The following is a 20,584-nucleotide window of genomic DNA, read 5'->3' on the forward strand; positions in this document are numbered from 1 at the left end:
TAGCATTGCAGTAGTGAAGCGGAAAGACACAAGGCCAAGGTCATACACTCTCTAGTCTTCACTCTGATTTTGCAAGCTTGGTTCCCTGGTGACTTGGTGACTCCAAACAGGTGACTTCTTCCACTGGGCCTCAGATTCCCTCTAGATCAGTGGTTCTAAACCTTCTATTGCTGTGACTCCTTTAATACAGTTCCTCATGTTGTGGTGCCCCCCCCCAACCATAAAGTCACTGTCATTGCTATCTCATATGTAATTTTGCTATTGTTATCAATCATAATGTAAATACCTGATATGCAGGATATCTGATATGTGACTTCTATGAAAGGGTCATTCCACCCCAAAGGGGCCGAGAGCTACAGTTTGAGAACCACTGCTCTGGATTAAGTATCTGAGGCTCTGAAGTTCTGTGTTTCTACTTGGCTAGCTGCATTCAACCTGCCTCCTTACCTAAGACCAGACTCTCATAAACCCTTAGTATAGTATCTGGGTCATGACCAGATAATGAAGAGGTGTTTTTGAAGGACTTCGATGCCACTGACAGTTTAGAAGACAAGGCCAACTCTTCTGGAAATGTCAACATCACAGTTCTTATGGTATTGGCACTTTTCCTTCCCCACTGCTTCTGTTGCTCAATGCCTGTACTGCCCACATACAGAATACAGAACCCTTACTAATGCATCAGCCAACGAAAAAGAGTGGCTGGGACAAGATGGTAGGGTCAACAGTGGGCCAAAAGTTCCCCAGCAGACACGGTTACAAGGCAGAAGCCACATAAAATCCCTCTCATTTGTCCTTCTCTCTTCTCTTCCCAAACCATTTTCAGCTTTGTCCACAGCCTTTGATGGCAAAGATTTATAAACAGTGGAACAAGAGGAGAGTGATAATGAAGGTGGAAACCTAATGAAAAGTACCCTCTTCTTCCATCATTTAGGAAAATCCCAGAAAACCTTGACCCGGGCAAAAGATTTCCAGTGTGATGAGAACAGGGCCAAATGGGGAGATATGGTGAGAAGAAAAGGTGTTCTTTCCTCCTGTCTCTCGTAGAAACCACCCACTGATGTGGCCATCTAATGCCCTCCCAACCAAAAGTGATGGAGACCTCTTGCCCAAGTAGATCCCCAGAGTCCACTAAGTGCAGGGCATGCCTGGTCAAACAGGCATGGGCATTTAATTGGCTGGGGTCCCCTCCCTCCCTCCGAGTTGCAAGTTCTCTGAAGATTTAGTGAAAAGGATAAAATACAATTACTGTCCTTAAGGAGCTACAGCTGTGTTTGCTCAGATGAGCCTGGTATACGAGAATGCTGAGTGTGAGCAGCAGGCTTTGTACTAACAAACATAGGGAAAGAAGGGCACCCAGAGAGGCAGAGGCAGCAGTGACAGCCCAGAGCTGTATTCTCTCTCCCACCTTTCTCCCCCTCCCCTCCCCCTCTCTCTCACTCTCCCTCTCCCCCTCTCTTTCTTTCTGGAAAAAAAAAAGCTTATAAGGGGCAGCAGACTAGGCAGTTAAAAACAGCCATATCACAAGCCCTTTCTTGAAGCCTTCTTTGCATCATTGTACTGTCACCTTTGGCTGCAGAGAGTGCCCGACCCTCCGAGGCCCCAGCTAGAAGGCCAGGTGTCCCCAGCTGGAGGCTGAGCACAGTTAGCTAGTCTTTGTGTGGGTGAAGATGAGAAGGGGATGAAGAAACCATGGAGAGATCTGGTCTTGGTCCTCCTTCCATGGTGACTGAGCTGTTTACTTTCTCATCCTCAGTGTTCTGGTCCTTCTCCAGGACAGACAGGCTGGCTTGGGCAGGAGGAAGGTCACCTTGGTGCAAGTTCTTTCCCAAATCGGGGAGCTTGTCTGGTAGGAAATGTGTCATCTGAATTAGGGTGATCCTTGGTGGCCTTTCTGCTTCCTGAACTGCAGAGACATAGAGAAGGCTGTGGGTATCCTGGGACAGATACACAGATTTGCCTTCCTAAGAATAAGAGAGGTACATATCTGAGAATTTCCTAAGACAGAAAGGAACATTAGAACAACACCCATTAGAACATTAGAACATTAGAACAACACCAATTGGTCCAGATGATTTGTTCCCTGGCCCTGGGAACCTCAGCCTCTCCCACTGCCACCCAGAAAGCCTCAATCTCTCTTTAACAAGACCATACAGTGGAGCACTCACATGGAGCACTCACATTAGGAGTTGGCATCCTTGGAACTTTACAATGAGAGTAGGATAGGCTTTGCAGAAAGTTTGCCAGTGTGGCTCCATACCTATGGTTAACAGTTCCTGGTATCCTCCAAAGATCTCTTTAAGCCAAGGAATGCCACTGAGGCACAAGTGGAGAGAGAATTTTATGAAGCCACAACCAAGCATAGTGCAATGGTTCAGAGTAGAATTTACCTTTTCTACATCTAAAAGTCAGGACATGCAGCAATCTGACCTGACCCAGCCCTGAGGGTATCAGGTGGAAAAGACCATTCATCTCCTAGCTTTGGGGTTACATAAGCTCAACTCACAGGTTGTCTTTCTCTGGAGTCTCCTTTTGAATAGGACCAGAGACACAAGCAGAACCAGGGCCAGCACAGTGGAGACTGGAGTCAGGATCCAAGAGTTGCTTTCTTTTTCTGTAAAAGCACTGCAGGGGGAGGAGTCAAGGGTGAGAGGAGCATGGGTCAGGGAGGTGGGAACTAAGATGACTATTAAGACCAGTAGCCTGCCTCTCTCATTTCTCAGGTGGACAAGCTGGAGTTCAGGCTAATTGGCCACACTTGTCCCTATAACTGGCTCACAGCAGAGCTGCTCTCTTCAGCTCCTCAAGCCCCAATCCTTCGCTTCGCTCCATCCTCTCATGCTTGGGCCACAATGTGCCATATTGAGAAAGAAGATGAGTGACCAGGAAGTTGGCTTTGGCATTTGGCTCTGTCACAACTTTTCTTTTTGTCTTTACCACGTTATTTCTCTTCTCTGGAGTTTTGGTCCTCACATTAAATAGAGAGCTCTGGGTTGGGGGGGCGGTGTTCAGCCTAAAGATGATTTCATCATATCACTTAGATTTTGTTTGCAAACCACCAGAAAGCATTCAGACAGCCTTATTAGTGCCTGCTGTGTGGACACTGAAGTGCGGAGGATGGTAGCCAATGCCTATGCTCCCCATCCCACCCTTTACCGATTCATAGAAACAAAGGGAAGGAGGAAGGGCTGGCCAAGAAACAAGGCTTACCTCTTCATGGATGACTCCTTGCCAGGGGTCCACATAGGGCCCTCTGATGAAAGCTGTCTCGGTGTTGGGGGCCTACTTTCTCCACCAGTGTTTTCTAGGCTCCAGTCAAGGCTTTCAGATGCCATTTGCGTATGTGTAGCATTCACTATCCATGCATTTGGAGCTGGGGATGACTCTTCCACAGAGTACAGTGTTTGCTGCTTAGAAACCTCTGTTGCTTCTTGGAGAGTTTCCCAGGTCACATGCTCTGAGATCAGGACTGATAGTCTGTTGGCTCCTGTAGTCTTCCCAAGTGCTTCTGGAGATGTGCTGACCTCTGTTTCCTCCTGTGGCCCATCAGCCTCTGGAACTGTGCCTTTCTCCCTGCCCTCACCGGTGCTAGCACTAGCTGTTGCTGAGTTTCTGGTGCCCCATATCCAAACACCCTGTGTTGTACTGAACATGCTTCTTGATTTTGAAGCTGGACTCTCTAGAGTGGGGACTGTTGCCTTGATAGAGCCCTCCTCACTGCTGCTTGTCCCTGGAACCATTGTCCTGGCTGTTCTTGGGGTTTGTCTTTCATTGCCTGAAGCTGCAGGTTTGCTTATTCTTGTAGTTAGATCTGTTCTGTCCCATTCTGAGCCTTGACCTTTTAGAGTCTGGGTTACTTCCCGGGTCCATCTGTTGGCTGTAGTTGGAGCGGTTCTGTCCCATTCTGAGTCCCCACCTTCTAGGGTCTGGGTGACTCCCGGGGTCCATCTGTTGGCTGTAGTTGGAGCTATTCTGTCCCATTTTGAGTCCCCACCTTCTAGGGTCTGGGTGACTCCTGGGGTCCATCTGTTGGCTGTAGTTGGAGCTGTTCTGTCCCATTCTGAGTCCCCACCTTCTAGAGTCTGGGTGATTTCTGGGGTCCATCTGTTGGCTGTAGTTGGAGCTGTTCTGTCCTGTTCTGTGCCCCCACCTTCTGGAATCTGGGTGACTCCTGGGGTCCATCTGTTGGCTGTAGTTGGAGCTGTTCTGTCCCATTCTGAGTCCCCACCTTCTAGAGTCTGGGTGATTTCTGGGGTCCATCTGTTGGCTGTAGTTGGAGCTGTTCTGTCCCATTCTGAGTCCCCACCTTCTAGAGTCTGGGTGACTCCTGGGGTCCATCTGTTGGCTGTAGTTGGAGCTATTCTGTCCCATTCTGAGTCCCCACCTTCTAGAGTCTGGGTGACTTCTGGGGTCCATCTGTTGGCTGTAGTTGGAGCTATTCTGTCCCATTCTGAGTCCCCACCTTCTAGGGTCTGGGTGACTTCTGGGGTCCATCTGTTGGCTGTAGTTGGAGCTGTTCTGTCCCATTCTGAGATCCTACCTTCTAGAATCTGGGTGACTCCCGGGGTCCATCTGTTGGCTGTAGTTGGAGCTGTTCTGTCCCATTTTGAGTCCCCACCTTCTAGGGTCTGGGTGACTCCTGGGGTCCATCTGTTGGTTGTAGTTGGAGGTGTTCTGTCCTGTTCTGTGCCCCCACCTACTGGAATCTGGGTGACTCCTGGGGTCCATCTGTTGGCTGTAGTTGGAGCTATTCTGTCCCATTCTGAGTCCCCACCTTCTAGAGTCTGGGTGACTCCTGGGGTCCATCTGTTGGCTGTAGTTGGAGCTGTTCTGTCCCATTCTGAGTCCCCACCTTCTAGAGTCTGGGTGACTTCTGGGGTCCATCTGTTGGCTGTAGTTGGAGCTGTTCTGTCCCATTCTGAGCTCCTACCTTCTAGAATCTGGGTGACTCCCAGGGTCCATCTGTTGGTTGCCGCAGCTCTCCCAGGAGATACTGTGATGAGCTCACCAGAAGTTGGAGCTGCTGCAGAGGTGGTATTGGAAGGACCTGTGTGGGACACACAGAGAGAGGCCATGAGGAGTACTATCTAGGCTACCTAGTGGGTTCAGCAAAGGACATTTGGTCAAGTAGGATGCACCTCACTAAGAGATGCAATCGTCTGCTAATAAGTCCGATAAAATTAAAAGGTGAGAAACTCAGTTGCTTCTTTGGTTTTGCAATTATTCACATTTTACATTCCTATTACCTTACCTCAGGCCTGCATATTTCCTATCCAGATACCTAGGAGCCTGTGTTACTATTCAACAAAGGAGTAAATAAGCCCCCCAACTGCAGCAGACAGGTGTACTGCAGCATTCAAGGGAATTTATATGTTCACCAAAAAGATCAATTCTGACTAGGTGTTCTGCAGAGCAATCTTTATGGTGCATGTGTGTACATGCATGTGTACGGGTGCATGAACACACACACACACACACACACACACACACACACACACACACACTGCTTTAGACTTCTGTGCCTGAGTCTGGATCCAGTCTTTGGAACAGAGAGCCTTGGAGCTGTCAGATGTCTGCACAGGGACTCAGCAAGGCACTACTATAGGAAAGCCTAGCCCTAGACACCCTACCTCCTCCCCATGCAGGCACTAGCAATGCTACCTCTGCTTTGCGTGTCTGAACACCAAGTTTTCTGGAATCAGAGAAGTCACATTGTCTAGCTCACAGTGCTTTTAGAACTTAGTTCAAACATTCATCCTGCAACAAGCAGGATAGAAAGAACCAGGTGGACAACCTTGTACATACCCTGTTGGGTACTCTTCCCTAGTATCTGCCTTCTTGAAAATAACTTTTATCTAAACCAAAAGTCTACCTCTCAGAGCCTTTCTCCTACTCCCCTTTTTTATTTTTGAAAGGCACAGGGCTTACTTGGGCTTCCGAGCCTTCTCTTGTATCCATTTTTTTTTTCTGAACTTTGCCCATTAGCCATCAATCAGCTCATACCTGCAGACACATTCAGATTCATCCTGAAGAACAGCATGTCGTTTCTGTCCCCAATGCCACAGTGGTAAAGCCCCGTGTCATTCAGGGACAGCTGGAATAGCTTCACCATGAACAAACCGTTCTGTGGGAAGTCAGTGAGAGCCACACGCCCTCTGTAGTCATGGCGAGTGTAGTGGTTGGTGGACACGATGGTGGAGCAGATCCACAATGGAGGCCCCAGGCGACACCAGTATTTTCTTTGATGCCTGTTGACCGAGGAGGGGGCATAATGGCAATGGATGGTGACAGCTCCCCCAATCTTCCCAGACACCAGCCTTGGGCCTCTTAATGCATTTGCATCTGCAGGCAGAGAAAATTGCCAAAGGAAAGGGAGCAGTAAGTATAACTACTTTTAGGGAGTCAGTTATGAACTCTCTTAGTTATGCTCATCAGAAAATACAGCTGTGAAGGTGGTATATAGAACTGAAGAGCTTAGCCACTGAGGAAGTAGGCCCTTTCCAAAGTATGGAAGGGAGCTGAATTCAAGGCCTCATCTGAAAGACTCTTACCCAGTATTTAACTAATACTTATGTGTTAGGTGTTCTCATGCAAGTCTGTCCAGAGACTGCATTCACGCCACTAAATTTGTCTACATGCCACTAAACTCCATCTACATTCGTGTAAGAAGGAGGAGGCAACTCCAAGCAGAGAGCTCTGGTTTGCACAGCATATTCTGATAGCTTGATTGGTGCATCTTCAAGATCAATGGCTGACGTTTTCCCACACTGGCCACTTCTCTATAGAACAGAACACTATATATACACGGCACACGGCTGGTACAAGAGAACAGGTGAGAAATATTATGAAAACACCTGCCTGCATGTAGGAAGTCTTTAATTTGATAAAGTGCAAGCAAAAACAAAGTGTATTCTCTCACTGGCTTTTCACACTATCTCTGGACACCTCTGCTCCTTAGTGAGATACCAGGCATAATCTGTGTATAGTAGATTTCATATAGTATCTTCAGGTACACAGAGCATAGTCTAGCCTAAAATTATACATCCAGCCCAATGTGATAACAGACTGAAACTCAAGTGTCTCATCTAGCTGAAGACTTTTTCTTTGTTCCTGCTATGCTAGGAGACCGCCTGGGAGATGTACAGGTTGAATCTCTTGCTTTGCTTTCTTTGGCTACTCAGAACTGAGACCTGGGGACTGCCCAGGACTGGCACGGAGAAGGGGGTGGTGGTGCATGTGACAATGTTTCTGTACCTGGCTAATGTCCAAAGTTGCCTCTTTTTTATTTGCCTCCCAGATATCTTTTTGGTGGTTTCAGTCTCTAGTTTCCTCTTTGCAAGAATGGCTTCTCATTTTGCTGGCCTTTTATGGCTACCAATAACAACCCTGTGACCTGGATATTTTCACCTCTTTTTGTGACCAAAATCCCCTGTGGCTGGTTTTCTTGGTGAGGGCCCTACATTGGGTCAAAGGAAGCACACTTTGTCCTTCTTTCAGAAGAAACCTGGAGTATAATGACAAATTTATCTGGTTACTCTCTAGACATTGCTTCCCTCACACTGCTAAGAGTGAAAGGAAGTGGCCCATCTTGGTCTAAAACAGTTCTTATATTTCTCAGCCCTCCTAGGGTTCTTTGCTCTCCCTTAGGAGCCAGTATGGCTGCCTGTTGGACTGTTATTGAAACCAGCTTCATAATTCCTTCCTACAGAAAGGCCACCAAACATTTCTGTTTAGGACGTGAGTACTAGTAGTTTGTTATGTGTCTTTAGGGCTTCTGAACCAAGAACCTTCTAACCAGTATTCCCTTACTGGAAACAGCTAAAGAATTTGTGGATCCTGGTACAAGAGGAAAATGCAAGACTCCTTGTCCAAATTATCATGTTTCAAGATGAGGTTGAGTATGACAACACATGCTGTAAGCTCATCAAGAGGCAGAGACAGGAAGAGTTTTGAGTTTAGTGTTAGCCTAAACTACATGGTGAGACCTGTCTCAAAGAGAAACAATACCCACCCAGCCCACAGGGATGCAGACAGACTGGGAATCAACAGCTGGATTAACAGAGCTGCCTGGGCAGAGGCTGTGGAAACCACCAAAAATGTGACTCCCTTACACCCCGTCACTCTACAGCAACAGTGGAATGAACAAGGACTGCGTGCTTAACTACACCCAAAAAAATGGCTAAGGTCCCTGTGAACACCTTTGAAGTTTTCAAAAAATTTTGAAAGGGATGCCAACCCAGACATAGGAGACACTTAGAACACCAGATAGATGAAACCAGAGAATTCTTCATGCCATATTATAATTACACCACTAAATATGCAGAACAAAGGAAATACACTGAAAATGCCAGAGAAGCATCCAGTTACATATAAAGGCAGGCCCATGAGAATAATAGATTTCTACATAGCAAATTTAAAAGCCAGGGGACCTTGTAATAAAGTACTTCAAGTCTTAAAAGTTAACAACTGCCAGCACATACTGTGATCCCCATTAATGTTATCTGTCATTGAAGGAAAAAGAGAAACTTTCCACAATTAAGATATGATAAAGGAATTCATGACTACTAACTCAGCTTAACAGAAGACACTCGAAGAAATCCCTCAAATTGAAGAGAAAACCAAATATATTCATGGGGGCCACAGGAAAGAATAAACCACCCATGAATATTAATAGTTAAGCAAGACAAGAATAAGAAAACATCAAACACACTGGGTGGTGGTGGTGCACGCCTTTAATCCCAACACTCAAGAGACAGAGGCAGGTGGATCTCTGCGAGTTCAAGACTAATTTGGTCTACAGTATGAGTTCCAGGACGGCCAGGGCTATTACACGGAGAAACCCTGTCTCAAAAAACCAAAAAGAAAAATAAAAGAAGACCAGACACAACAAAATTTGACAGGAATTAGTGAATACTTCTCAATTCCCCATAAAGGATGGATTAGTATACCATGGGAAAAAGTGTTCTAAGCAAATTAACCTTGGAAAGAAGCAAGTGGTGTGTTTCTAATGTCATCAAAATAGATGCAGAAGGGCATTTTATGATGATTGAGGAAGCAGTCCTCAAAAGGACTGTTTCAATTCTAAACACACACAGAACTCAGGGGCACCCAAATATGCTAGATGCAAAGGCATAGATTAACCCTAACACAGTAAGAGTGGGTGACATCGCTACTCCATTCGACAATCACCCAAACAAAACCAAACAGAAACATCTAAGTAAGATGACATCATAGATCAAATGAGTCAGTGGATCTGGCAGATAGCTATAGAACATTCCATCCAAACTTGACAGAATATACGTTCTTCTCAGACTCTAATGAGTCATACATTAGAATACAAAGCAAATCTTTTTTTGTTTGTTTTTGTTTTATCTTTGGCTGCCCTCTGTAGACCAGGCTGGCCGAAAACTCAGAGATCTGCCTGCCTCTGTCTCCTGAATGATGGGATTAAAGGCATGTGCTACTAAGCCTGGCCCCACAAAGCAAATCTTAATAAGTATAGGAAAGTTGAAAAAAATCATTGAATTCTATATGGATACAATAGAATAAAACTAAAATTCAATAGCTGAAGAAACTGCAGAACACACACAAACTCTTGGAACTAACTAGCACGCCACTGAATGATGAATGTATCAGAGAATAAATCAACAAGGAATTTAAAAAGATCTTAGAATTAAAATGAGGACACAACATAGCAAAAGCTATGAGATATAATGAAAGCAATTCCAAGAGGAAAATTTATATACACGAAAAAATCATGGGCACCTCAAATGGCTTGATGATGTGCCTTAGGTTTTTGGAAAAGCAAGAACAAACCAAACCCAAAACCAGTAGATGAGAAGTAATAATTAAGATCATGGCAGAAATTAGCGCAATAGAAATAAAAATGATTTTCATTATAATAAAATTTTCATTATAATACTAAGAATTTCTTTAGCAGAGAGTTCCTTTTTTGATAAGATTAACAAGATTGATCAACTCTTAGTCAAACTAACGAAGAGAAAGAGGAGACCAAACTAGAAAGTCAGATGCCTGCCTCGTGACAAGGAACCAATCAGAAGTTAGCTGGTGGCGCTATGCTTTACGACCCTGGGTGTGCTTTACGGACAAGCGCACAGCAATGATGCACAAAGCATAACAACCACCCTGGGAGGGCCTATGGGCCATAACAACCAGTTGACCAACCAACATAGGGCAAGCCCTCCAAGCCTGGAGGCACACCAATCGTGAGCCTGTGCGTACCCCTAGACACTCCCCTTACACTGTCCTATAAGATCTCTCACGAGGCCCTAGGAGCTGTCTTTTGCAAGCCATCCGCCATGGCAGGTGGGTGAAAGACCCCCGAGCTAACATGGGGTTAGCTCGTTAAATTACAATAAAGCCTCGTGCAGTTTGCAGCAAGCTCTCAAATCTGCCTGGTGATTGGGGTGACCGTGAACGTGGTCTGGGACCCTGGATACCTGAGTTTTCCGGGGGTCTAACAAGATGAAAGGGAAGTGTTAACAAAAAATACTAATGAAATGCAGAAAGTTTTTAGTACACACCTTAAAAACATTTATTCAACTAAACTGGAATCCAAAAGAAGTTAGTGAATATCTAGATGTGTATGACCTATCCAAAATTATACCAAAAGGAGATAGACAATCTAATGTATTTATAATAAATGGTGAGGCTGAAGAAAGAAAAAACATTTTTTTTTCTGGCCCTGATAGATTCACAGGTGGATTCACCCAGATCTCTAGAGAATTAACACCAATGCTTCCCAAACCATTCCAGGATACAGGAAAGAAAGGAACACCATTTAACTCTTTGTGGTGATATATTGTTTATGATCTAATAAAGCTTGCCTGAAGATCAGAATGCAAAGCTAGCCACAGCCATAAAGGTCAGGCAGTAATGGCCACACCTTTAATTCTAGGACTCAGGAGAGGCAGATGGATCTCTGTGAATTCAAGGCCACCCTGGGCTACATGAGAGTGAATCAGTCTAAAAGAGAAACAGAGCTCTCACCTTTAATCCCAGCACTGGGAGGTAGAGACCAGAGGATATGGATGGGTGGAGGGAGGATTATGAGGTGGAGGAGACAGGAACTCAGAGGACAACCTCCTGAGAATTCGTGGAGGCAGGATCTCTCCTTTCAGTCTGAAGATTTCATAGAGGTAAGAGCTCTCTAGTGGTTTGACTGCTTTGCCTTTCTGATCTTCAGCTTGAACCCCAATATCTGTCTCTGGGTTTTTTTTATTCATGTTGCATATTAACACCCAACATAAAGTTACAAATTCACAGAAAAGCCAATTGCCTATGGCTTTGAAGCCACCAGCCCCCAAAACAGATGGAGACACAATAAAAAAGAAAACTAAAAACCAGTCATCCTGATGAACACAGGCACATGAATTCACAGTCACTAGGATTACCTACACTAGACTGACACAAGATCCAGTCTACCAATATTCTAATAGGGGGTAAGGGGATTCAAGAGGCCTCACCCCTCCATAAGGACTCTTAGGTAGTTAATGCCTGCTAGAGGGAGGGCCTCCTGAGGTACCCTCCTCAGAGGATCTATTGGTAGTTAATGGTTGTTGGTGCAGACACTAGTAAAAAAAAGCATACTCCTGTAAACAACCATTCATCCATGCTCCTATAAGCAAACCTAATTAAAGTAACACACACACACACACACACACACACACACACACACACACACACACACCATGAAAGTTGAAGGCGACTAGTTAGAAAGAGGAAGGGGATTTGCTAGAATGGAAGTGGGGCCAGGAAGGGCAGTGGGACAAGCATCATCAAAATACATACACATATATGAAATGCCATAATGAAGTCCATTGTTATAAGTACTAATATAAATAAAAGTAACAATTTAAGCTAAGAAGACAAAGACAAACCAGCATAGCAACAAATGAATTTTAAGATAGCAATAGCAGAGCATAATGTCAGCCACCTTCTGAGTACAGATGGATTTGTAAGTGTCTTGTCTCTTACATGTGACCTGAGGTCTAATTACAGTAGAGTAGCAATCATAAATGCTTTGAATATAGCAATACTACTAAAAGCTTATTAAACAACATAACTGAAACCACACCACCCATGATAAAGGTTACTGCTACCACATTTAATCTTTAAAAAGCAAGAATATTTGCCAGGTGTTGGTGGTGCACGCATTTAATCCCAGTACTTGGGAGGCAGAGGCAGGTGGATCTCTGTGAGTTCCAGGCCAGCCTGGTCTCCAGAGCGAGTACCAGGATAGGCTCCAAAGCTACACAGAGAAACCCTGTCTCAAAAAACCAAAAACAATGAAAACAAAAACAAAAACAAAACAAAATTAATCAGCATTAAAATTGTTAAAATTATTATTATTAAAATGCTCACACTCCAGATTCTAGGAATTCTTGTGTCCTGGAGCTGACACATTTGGGAGGATCACTGGACCATTATTCAGGAGATGAAGCAGTCTAGCTTTGCTGCTTGAGAATCTTTGGTTGACTCTTGCAGTACACATAATTTTTCATTAATATCAGAATTAAGCACCAGTACCTCAAGTGGTGAGCTCTTGGCTTCCATTACAATGAAAGGATTTGAATTTTATACTAGTCAACTGTGAGAATTAGAGAAAGGGCTGGCATTTAAGATGAAGGCACCTGGAGGCCCTGTTGCTGATTCTCTCCTTGGTGGAAGTGGGGATCCTGAGGCTTCACTGGTGTCTACCATCACCTAACAGTAGTGTGTTGGTATAACTTCCATTGGGGGCAAAGGTGGGAATGGGAATGATGCTTGCAGTTGAGAAAGACCTTACAATGGGACAGGACTTGGTTTGACAAAAGAGGTCTTTGGCCAGACAAAGGGAGAGGAGGGGCTGTACCTGTCAGGGAGTTCTTCCAGCAGCAAGGGGGTATGGAAGCTGTGTCTGCCTCCAGAGAGCAGAGATGGGTCCTGGAAGGAGGAGAGGCAGCCGGTAGCCCTCTGGAATGGAGTCGTCTGTGGGGAGGAGTCATGGACGAACCTGGGCAAAGGGTGATGCCAAGCCATCAGAGGCCACCAAAGGCCTGCAAGGCCACTCTCAGGAAATAATTGTGAAGTCAGCTCTAATTCCTGCCCCACATTCCATGGACTAAGAGAGCATCACACTGCTCCTGCTGGCTCTGATCCTGCTGGGTATTAAATGGCAGAGCAGAGGTTGGGGGCAGCCAGGGACTACAGGCCTTAATTCACAGTCCCTGTGGGGAGACAGGAATGTGTCTGTGGGTGAGGATTAAAGTACTGACCAAAATATTGAATGGAATACTTAGAAAAGTTTAGAATACACAAGACATAGAGGACTGTTAACCCCTATGCGAACAGAGAGGTCCTGTGCCTTCTTGAAGGGCAGTGAGAGATTAAGAGTTCTATACCACACACTGGACAGCACTGTCTGTTGGTTCACTCTGATTTGGTGATCAGCCAGGCATGGTTAATCCATTTTTAGTGTTATCATAATGTTTTCACTCATTAATGAATTCAATAAAGATTTGTAAAATGCTTACCTCCAGGGATTAGAGTCAAAGTAACAGACTCTCTCTCTCTCTCTCTCTCTCTCTCTCTCTCTCTCTCTCTCTCTCACACACACACACACACACACACACACACACACACTACATTCTTCAATGGCTCACCATTACCTTCATAATAAAGTGTACACACCACTGCATGGGGAAAGGCCTGGCTTATTTCTAGCCTGCCAGCACACCAGGCTGCAAGTGCTGTTAGGATTCTATATCTCATCTAATTGTCCTCAGCTCCTGGTATACACTGAGCACTTCATGAATATGTGTTAAACAAGTGACTAAATGCATTTACATTTTGTATCAAATAGTTTGTCTGTATACTGTTGTCTTTATGTGTAGGATAGGGTCTCCATTTTTATGTTGCTGATGCTGGGCCTGGCCCTTAAGTGTTTGTACGACAATTGGAAATGAAACCTGTTAACATTTGTGTTTTACATGTCTTGGAACCTTGTAACGCTTTGTAAACAGCTCATTTTCAGTCATTCACTTAAATTGGAAGAGGGGACTGAGGATGGGGGCGTGTGGAAGGGTGGGGATGGGGGCTGGAGGGGTGGAGGTGGGGGCCTAGGTGATGTGTGTGGTGCAGGGATGGGCATTGTCTAAACAATGGCTTTTATTCTAGATATCATTGAGCTAGGCATAAGCACTCTCCGGTGATCTCTCACGGGCTTCATTCTCTGGAGCCCATATGGACAGTACTACGGCGTGGGATCCCAGGAGAGAAGACTATGGCTGTGCCTGGTTGGGCTGAATTCCACTCTAAGTCCCCAGAAGCCTCTGAAGCCTGACTCTGGGCTGTGTTTGTGGACTCACCATGGAGCAGGCAGAGTATGAGGAGAAGTATTTTCCACCTTGTTCTCCTGCTGGAGACCTGCAACAAAGACAAGAGGCCTGAGGCAGACACATGAGAAGCCAGAGTGAATGGCAGGGGGTCCAGGGCTGGGTAATTTGGCTGTGGAATCTGAGTTTGCATCAGCAGTTGGGTGGCTCCACCTGCAAGGCAGAGCCAGAGGACTGCCTGTCCTGGGAGGTGGGGCTCTGCAGAGTAGTGCAGGGGGGAAGAGCCCCAGCAAAGCTAGAGCGCAATTGGAATTGTGATGCTTGGAAGGCATTCTCAGGGATCTGGCTCTTCTCTGGGAAAAGACAGCGGTTCTGAGTCACTGGCAGACACTGTGTGTGTGTTGGGGGGTGGGTACCACATTCCTGGGATGCAGGGTATCCGTCCTTTCTCTTTTAATCCTTTCACCTTGCAGAGGAGAGTTACTATTTCTTCAGGGGGAGCCTTGTGTTTCACTGTTCATGTGCCAATGAGTTAGAACTAACCCTTGAACCTGCTGGCACTAGGGCACCGCTCTATTTCTTCTCCTTGGTCTCTAGAAATCTCTCTCTGACCCTCCTCATCGCCATCTGACCTCCTGCTCTGCATTCTTCTGCTGGCCTTGGGAACTCACTGAAAGCAGAGCCTTGTGTCACATCCTTTTACTTTTAAACCCCGAAACTAGATCTAGCATAGTGTGAGCCCTGTGGGCAGCTACTGGGAGCAGGAGCCCAGTGCTTCGTCAGAGAACCCCAAAGGGGTCACTTCTCAGTTAAAAAGGATGAGATTCTACCTCATGCACATCGTCTGTGTTCTCTGAGGAATTTCATGGGCGCTTGGCGGCAGTTCCCTGCACCCACAGGTGACATTGCTTTTTCTTTTAATGTGAGCATATACTTTACCAGTCTGAAGAATGATTTGTGCACCAACTTTACATCGGTGGCTTGGCACCCAGGCAAGGAACCCTCTTGACTCTCAACTACACCACAGAAAGCCACTGGCCAGTTGTGCAGGATCGAATCAAAGGAGGGGAAAAGGGAGTGGGAGTGGAAAGAGAAAAAGGAGAAAGGAAGAGTAAAAGGGGGGTAGGAGATAAAAGGAGAAGGGAAGAGAGGAGGAAAGGGAAAAATAAAGACTCTAGGCTCGGCTTCCCACAGCCGCTTGGCACCTGACTTTGCTCCCCCCAGTCTTGGCTGCCCTGCTGTCTGAGGACCCAGAGCGGCTAGTTTGAAAAGACCCAGGTAGTTTTACATATTTTCAGCTCCCTCCACCCTACCGCCATTAGTGTCCCCTCCCTTGGGCACTGTTGAGGGCAGTCTCCACCCTTCCTTGCCCCCCCCCCCGCAGGGTGTGGTTGCACATAGTCCTTAGTTTGATTAATATTCACCAAATCCAGGTTCCCTGCATGCTTGGTACTCAGATTTCCCCAGGCTACTGTTTCCAAAGTGCCAAGTCCTAATACAGTCCACATAAAGGCCAACATCACCATGCCGCCCAGTTCTTTTGAAGCCTGATGGTGTGACAAGTGTGTGATATAATAAAATGTTTCTAACTACTTATCAGTCTTAATTGAGGACTGGAAGAATATCACCAATGGAATGTCTCCAGTCACTCTCCCTGCCAATGACCTTCAGGAATCCTTTCTGCAGGAGACCTGGAGTCCCAGGCCTTTGTTACCCTGAGCCACATTTAGAGTTTAGGGTCTTGTGCCTCCTGAGTCCTGCCGGGAAACACAGCCACCTCATTTTCATTACATGGTGGAGTGTGACTTCCCTGCCCACCCTTAGGCCCTCTGAAACCATCCCACTTCTCTTCTGCCTCCTTCCCCATTCTGTGGTATGGTCTGGCATGTGCAGAAGGAAGAGCACAGCAACACCAGGCTTGGCTTTGCTGGAGGCTGCTAAGTTGGCTCCAATGCTTATTCTCCTCCACTAGAAAAGAGGAGCCTTGCCCAGACAGCTATGCGTTCTGTATCTAATATGTGCTGGTTCTGTCCTTTCCAGAGGTTCAAACTGAGTATACTTTTCTGAGAAGAGGATGCAGAAAATAAAGGCTGGGGCCTGACACCCCCCCTCCCCCGCCAAGTCTTCTCTGGCCTCTGAAAAGAGCCTACGGACTCTTAGAGCACAAGTCACAGCTGCTGCTGCAAATACTACCCATCTTAGAGTAAGACCCAGACTTCCAAGAGAAAGTCATGTTACCTTTTGTTCTTTGGGCTTAGTTGGGGAGTCTTGGTCCATCTTAGTCCAGAGCAAAATCAAGTTTTGATTTTTTCTTTTATCCAGGGAGATGCTAGTGTTTCAGTGTCTGCCAGTTGATTTCTCTAGATCTGGAGCCTGAGAAGGCAAGAGGATGAGTTGATAGTGGGAGGCAGATCTGGAAGATGGGGACAAAAGGGGAAGCCCTGGTACTCACTTGGTGCCAGTTGCATCAGGGTTCCTTCTCTTCAGTTTTACTGATAAGAGGAAAGTCAACTCTAGTCTCTTGCCCTCACTGTCACTTGTTTCTTTGGAACCTTTTCCAGAGTTGGTGACAGTTGCTTCAGGGAAGCACATTGGTCCCTGCTTTCTCTTCTCTTATACCCTGTTGGAGGCCCAGACTTTTAGGGTGCCCCATCTCAGAGGCCTACATAGGAACCTCCAGAACCAGTGATGCAATGACCTGAGCAGGACAGAAGGGGATTTCAGGGTTCAGGGGAGGAATTTCCCAAAAGCTGGCCATCAGCTACTGGCCCACTGCTGACCTGGACACTTCAGCTCCTGTGAAATAGGCATTTGAGAGGTTTGGTTCAGTGACTTTAGTTTAGATTCACACCCTGGTGCTTACCAGCTTGTGTCCTGAACAAAGAACAATGAAATTAATGAGAAGCTCTTCATAGAAAGAGAACATGGACAAGTGTGGCCTAAGCAGCTGATGCATGTGAAAAGCATCACAGGAATTCCCCTTGGGAAATTGTCTATAGAGGCTCTTTCCTTTGAGAAAGATGTGATGTTCCTACATCTCCTGGTCTTGAACTGATACAAGCTGAGCACTCAAAACAAAGGTGCTCAAAAGAGGAAGGATACTGCAGTCTGTGGTTAAGGACCTTTTCCAGGAACCCTCATAGTTAATAATCCTCTTGGGCCAAATCCAAAGGCCCTTCTTCCTTAGAATTCAGTTGGTGCTTTGTTATATAACATGAGCAACCATGGGCAGTTGTGGATATTATCCAGTGCTTGCCCAGGCTGAAGATACTGATGTGTAGAAGTGGGATTCTTGGCGTATGGCTAGGACTCTCTCTCTTTCTGTCCGTGTGTGTGTGTGTGTGTGTGTGTGTGTGTGTGTGTGTGTGTGTATAGACATGTACTGGTGACTGTGACAGTCATGTCTACTGCTATGCCAGGACTTGGCCATCATAGATTACCACTTGGTTCCCATTCCAGAGCTCCTGGTCCTCATCTCCACCAATAACCTCTTGGATACATATGTTAGAATGCACCTGCAATGTGAGAGGCATCCTCTTAGAAGTGGTACCCTTGAGTGGTGTGCAATATGAGGACCTGCACATGGCCCTGGCCCTAGAGGATCATCCCAGAACTAATCATTCTCAAGCATGTGGTAGAGAGGTAACGAATGCCTGCCCTCTCCCCTCCTAAGGAAACAATATCACACTGTGCTGAATCACATAGACTTTGAAGCCAGTCTTCCCTTCCCTTCAAATCTTTGTGGGAAAATAATATGGGCCAGGCTATTTACTCTCTTTTAGGAAATATTGTAGCCAAGCATTGGTGGTGCACGCCTTTAATCCCAGCACTCGGGAGGCAGAGACAGGTGGATCTCTGTGAGTCCGAGGCCAGCCTGGTCTCCAGAATGAGTGCCAGGATAGGCTCCAAAGCTACACAGAGAAACCCTGTCTCGAAAAACAACAACAACAACAACAAACAAAAAAACAAAAAAAGGGAAATATTATTTTCCCATACTAATCAAGAAATAGCAACTCTTGCTTCATGAAGGTACCATGTAGGATAAATGCAAAAAGCTTGCAATAAATTTCCAGGAAACGTTAGCCAGTGATGATATCCTTACTTTGGTTTATAGCAAGAAGAAGCAGGTGTCTTACCCTAACCAAATGCTAAAACTAAAAACCCCTTGCAAGTTTTCATCTGTCCATGAATTTCCCCCTTGATTCCTTTCTTTTCTCCTCCTTCCTTCCTCCCCCTCTTACTGGTATTTGAAAGACTAAAATTAAAGTGGTTTAAGGATGGTACTGAATTAAATTCATATTTTAAAGTCAACATCACACTTTCACTGTGTAAATGATGTGCATTAAAGTGTGCCTTCAGAATTCAATCGACTTCACAATGGTTTGAAGACTTTGAGGCCACTGAAGACACAAACGGTTGATCACACTGGGCTACTTTTCAAAGCACAGACCCAGAGCCAAGACATTCTGGCTCTGAAATTTTATGAAGAGGAAACTTTGTACTGGCTCCTACTGTACTGGCTCCTACTTGGAAGAGGGTGTAACTGAATTTCCTTGTCCAGAACAAAGTCTGGGCTGCCTCTTTTACATTGGCCTTTACTGTGTCATATACTGTGGTTTCCTGAGTGCAGAATCACGCTAAATAATCTTGTAGCTGTACATTATTAGTCTCTATCTACCTGTTCTTGCATTCCCCAAGCTCCCAGTCCTAGTTTTAGCAAATGGCTGTATGTGCCAAACACATTCACAAAACTAAAAATAGCAAACAGTAAGTTTAGCTCTGAAACCCACAATGGAGAACAATGAATGGGCAGTTTTCCTTACCAGTCAAGACCTACACCCCTGCTGTGTTATTGCAGTTTCCCTGCCCTTCTACCTGGTGCTTTAAAGCCCTCTCCCCTGCCCTTGTTATCTGCTGGAAAGACATACTTTCCCATCTTGTCAGCGTGTCAAAGATTGGCAAACTAATCCCCCCCCCAATCGCTACATGCCCTGATCACTCACTGAGAAATTCACAAAGGCAGTTGAACTATGAGACTTGTCATCACTCCAAATAACAACAGAGAAAACTGTTTGGGTAGCGCAAGTAATCATTTTATAGTGGCATTCGGCAGAGTTTTACAACCGTAACCATAATTTAGCTGATAGTAGAGCTTGCGAGCCAGCAATGTTCAACCCTGAAGTGCAGACCGTATGCTAAAGGCAGCTAGGAGAGTGCTGAGATATGATAAGTTCCTGTACAGTCTGCCCCACAGAGGTGAAACAAAGGAGAGCTTCCAGGAGTGGATGCAAGCTGCTTGAAAACTCTGTGGTTCACTCTGGTGTGGACCGCTGTGAGAAACAGCCCACAACTCTTACCGCCCTCTTTCCAGAGGGACTTGAATCTGGGAAGTGAGAGGGATGTTCCTGTTAGTTTGGATTATGTGGTTAAGATCATAGATTTTATTTACCCCGTGATAACGAACCATCATCGCCCTTGCAAGATGGAAGGGGCTCTAAGTAGTTGATCTGCTACTAAGGAAGCTGATGGCTTCATGGAGGAATGGAGCTATACCGGCGATCAGTTCAGTTCTGTTGCTGGTAGACATTTGGTGGCAAAATAAATATCGTAGGACTGGGCTTGCAATTGGGTGTTCAAGCACTTGCCTTACATTCTCAGTACTCAAAGACAACAACTGGAACAATACAGTAGTAGCTAACTCAGTTTAGTTGAGCTCTGTGCTGTTTGTTGGGATCACGCACAGAGACCACTAGAGAGCGCTATCCCCGTGCCAGCGCCGAGTTGTTAGTATCTTAAGATGGCTGATATTATACGGCCAAGTTACTGTGTCCACTTAGGGGCTCATTGTGTCTTTCTCCGTGGGTTCTAAGCTGAGGGCACTGGTCTGCACACATTTAGCTTACTCCCTATACACCCGCATGCCTCTACCCCATCTCCCACTCTTTCATGTAGGCTTCCATATATTTCTTAATACAAAGCCGTGGCCAGAGGAGGACGGCAGAACCTCTGGAACTGGAGTGACCGTCAGTTGTGAGCCACCTGGTGGAATAGCCTAGAACTAAACTAAGTGCTCTCCAAATCAATGAGTATTCTTAACTGCAGAGCCATCTTTCTAGCTCTTATTGGGCTATCTTTTGTTTCATCTAAAATAGATAACTGGCCATTCAATCTAGAGCTTGATCCATTGGAAGGACTTTCTCTGTCATTGTCCTCTAAGGCTGCTTCTTACGGCATGTATGTCTACTGTTCCT

General features: G+C 45.7%; 1 protein-coding gene across 1 annotated transcript; it reads right to left on the bottom strand.

Moving 5' to 3' along the window:
* Positions 1–1,646: 1,646 nt before the first annotated feature.
* On the bottom strand, positions 1,647–16,610 carry Fcamr (Fc fragment of IgA and IgM receptor). The gene is made up of 8 exons (XM_027418118.2): positions 16,572–16,610; positions 14,367–14,424; positions 12,872–13,012; positions 6,001–6,339; positions 4,928–5,044; positions 3,208–3,835; positions 2,504–2,622; positions 1,647–1,903 (listed from the first exon to the last, which is right to left on the bottom strand). Exons 1-8 carry the CDS (start codon positions 16,608–16,610, stop codon positions 1,647–1,649), a joined length of 1,698 nt encoding a protein of 565 aa, XP_027273919.1.
* Between the last annotated feature and the right edge of the window lie 3,974 nt (positions 16,611–20,584).

Source organism: Cricetulus griseus, chromosome 5 (assembly GCF_003668045.3).
Source record: "Cricetulus griseus strain 17A/GY chromosome 5, alternate assembly CriGri-PICRH-1.0, whole genome shotgun sequence".
Lineage (NCBI taxonomy): Eukaryota > Metazoa > Chordata > Mammalia > Rodentia > Cricetidae > Cricetulus > Cricetulus griseus.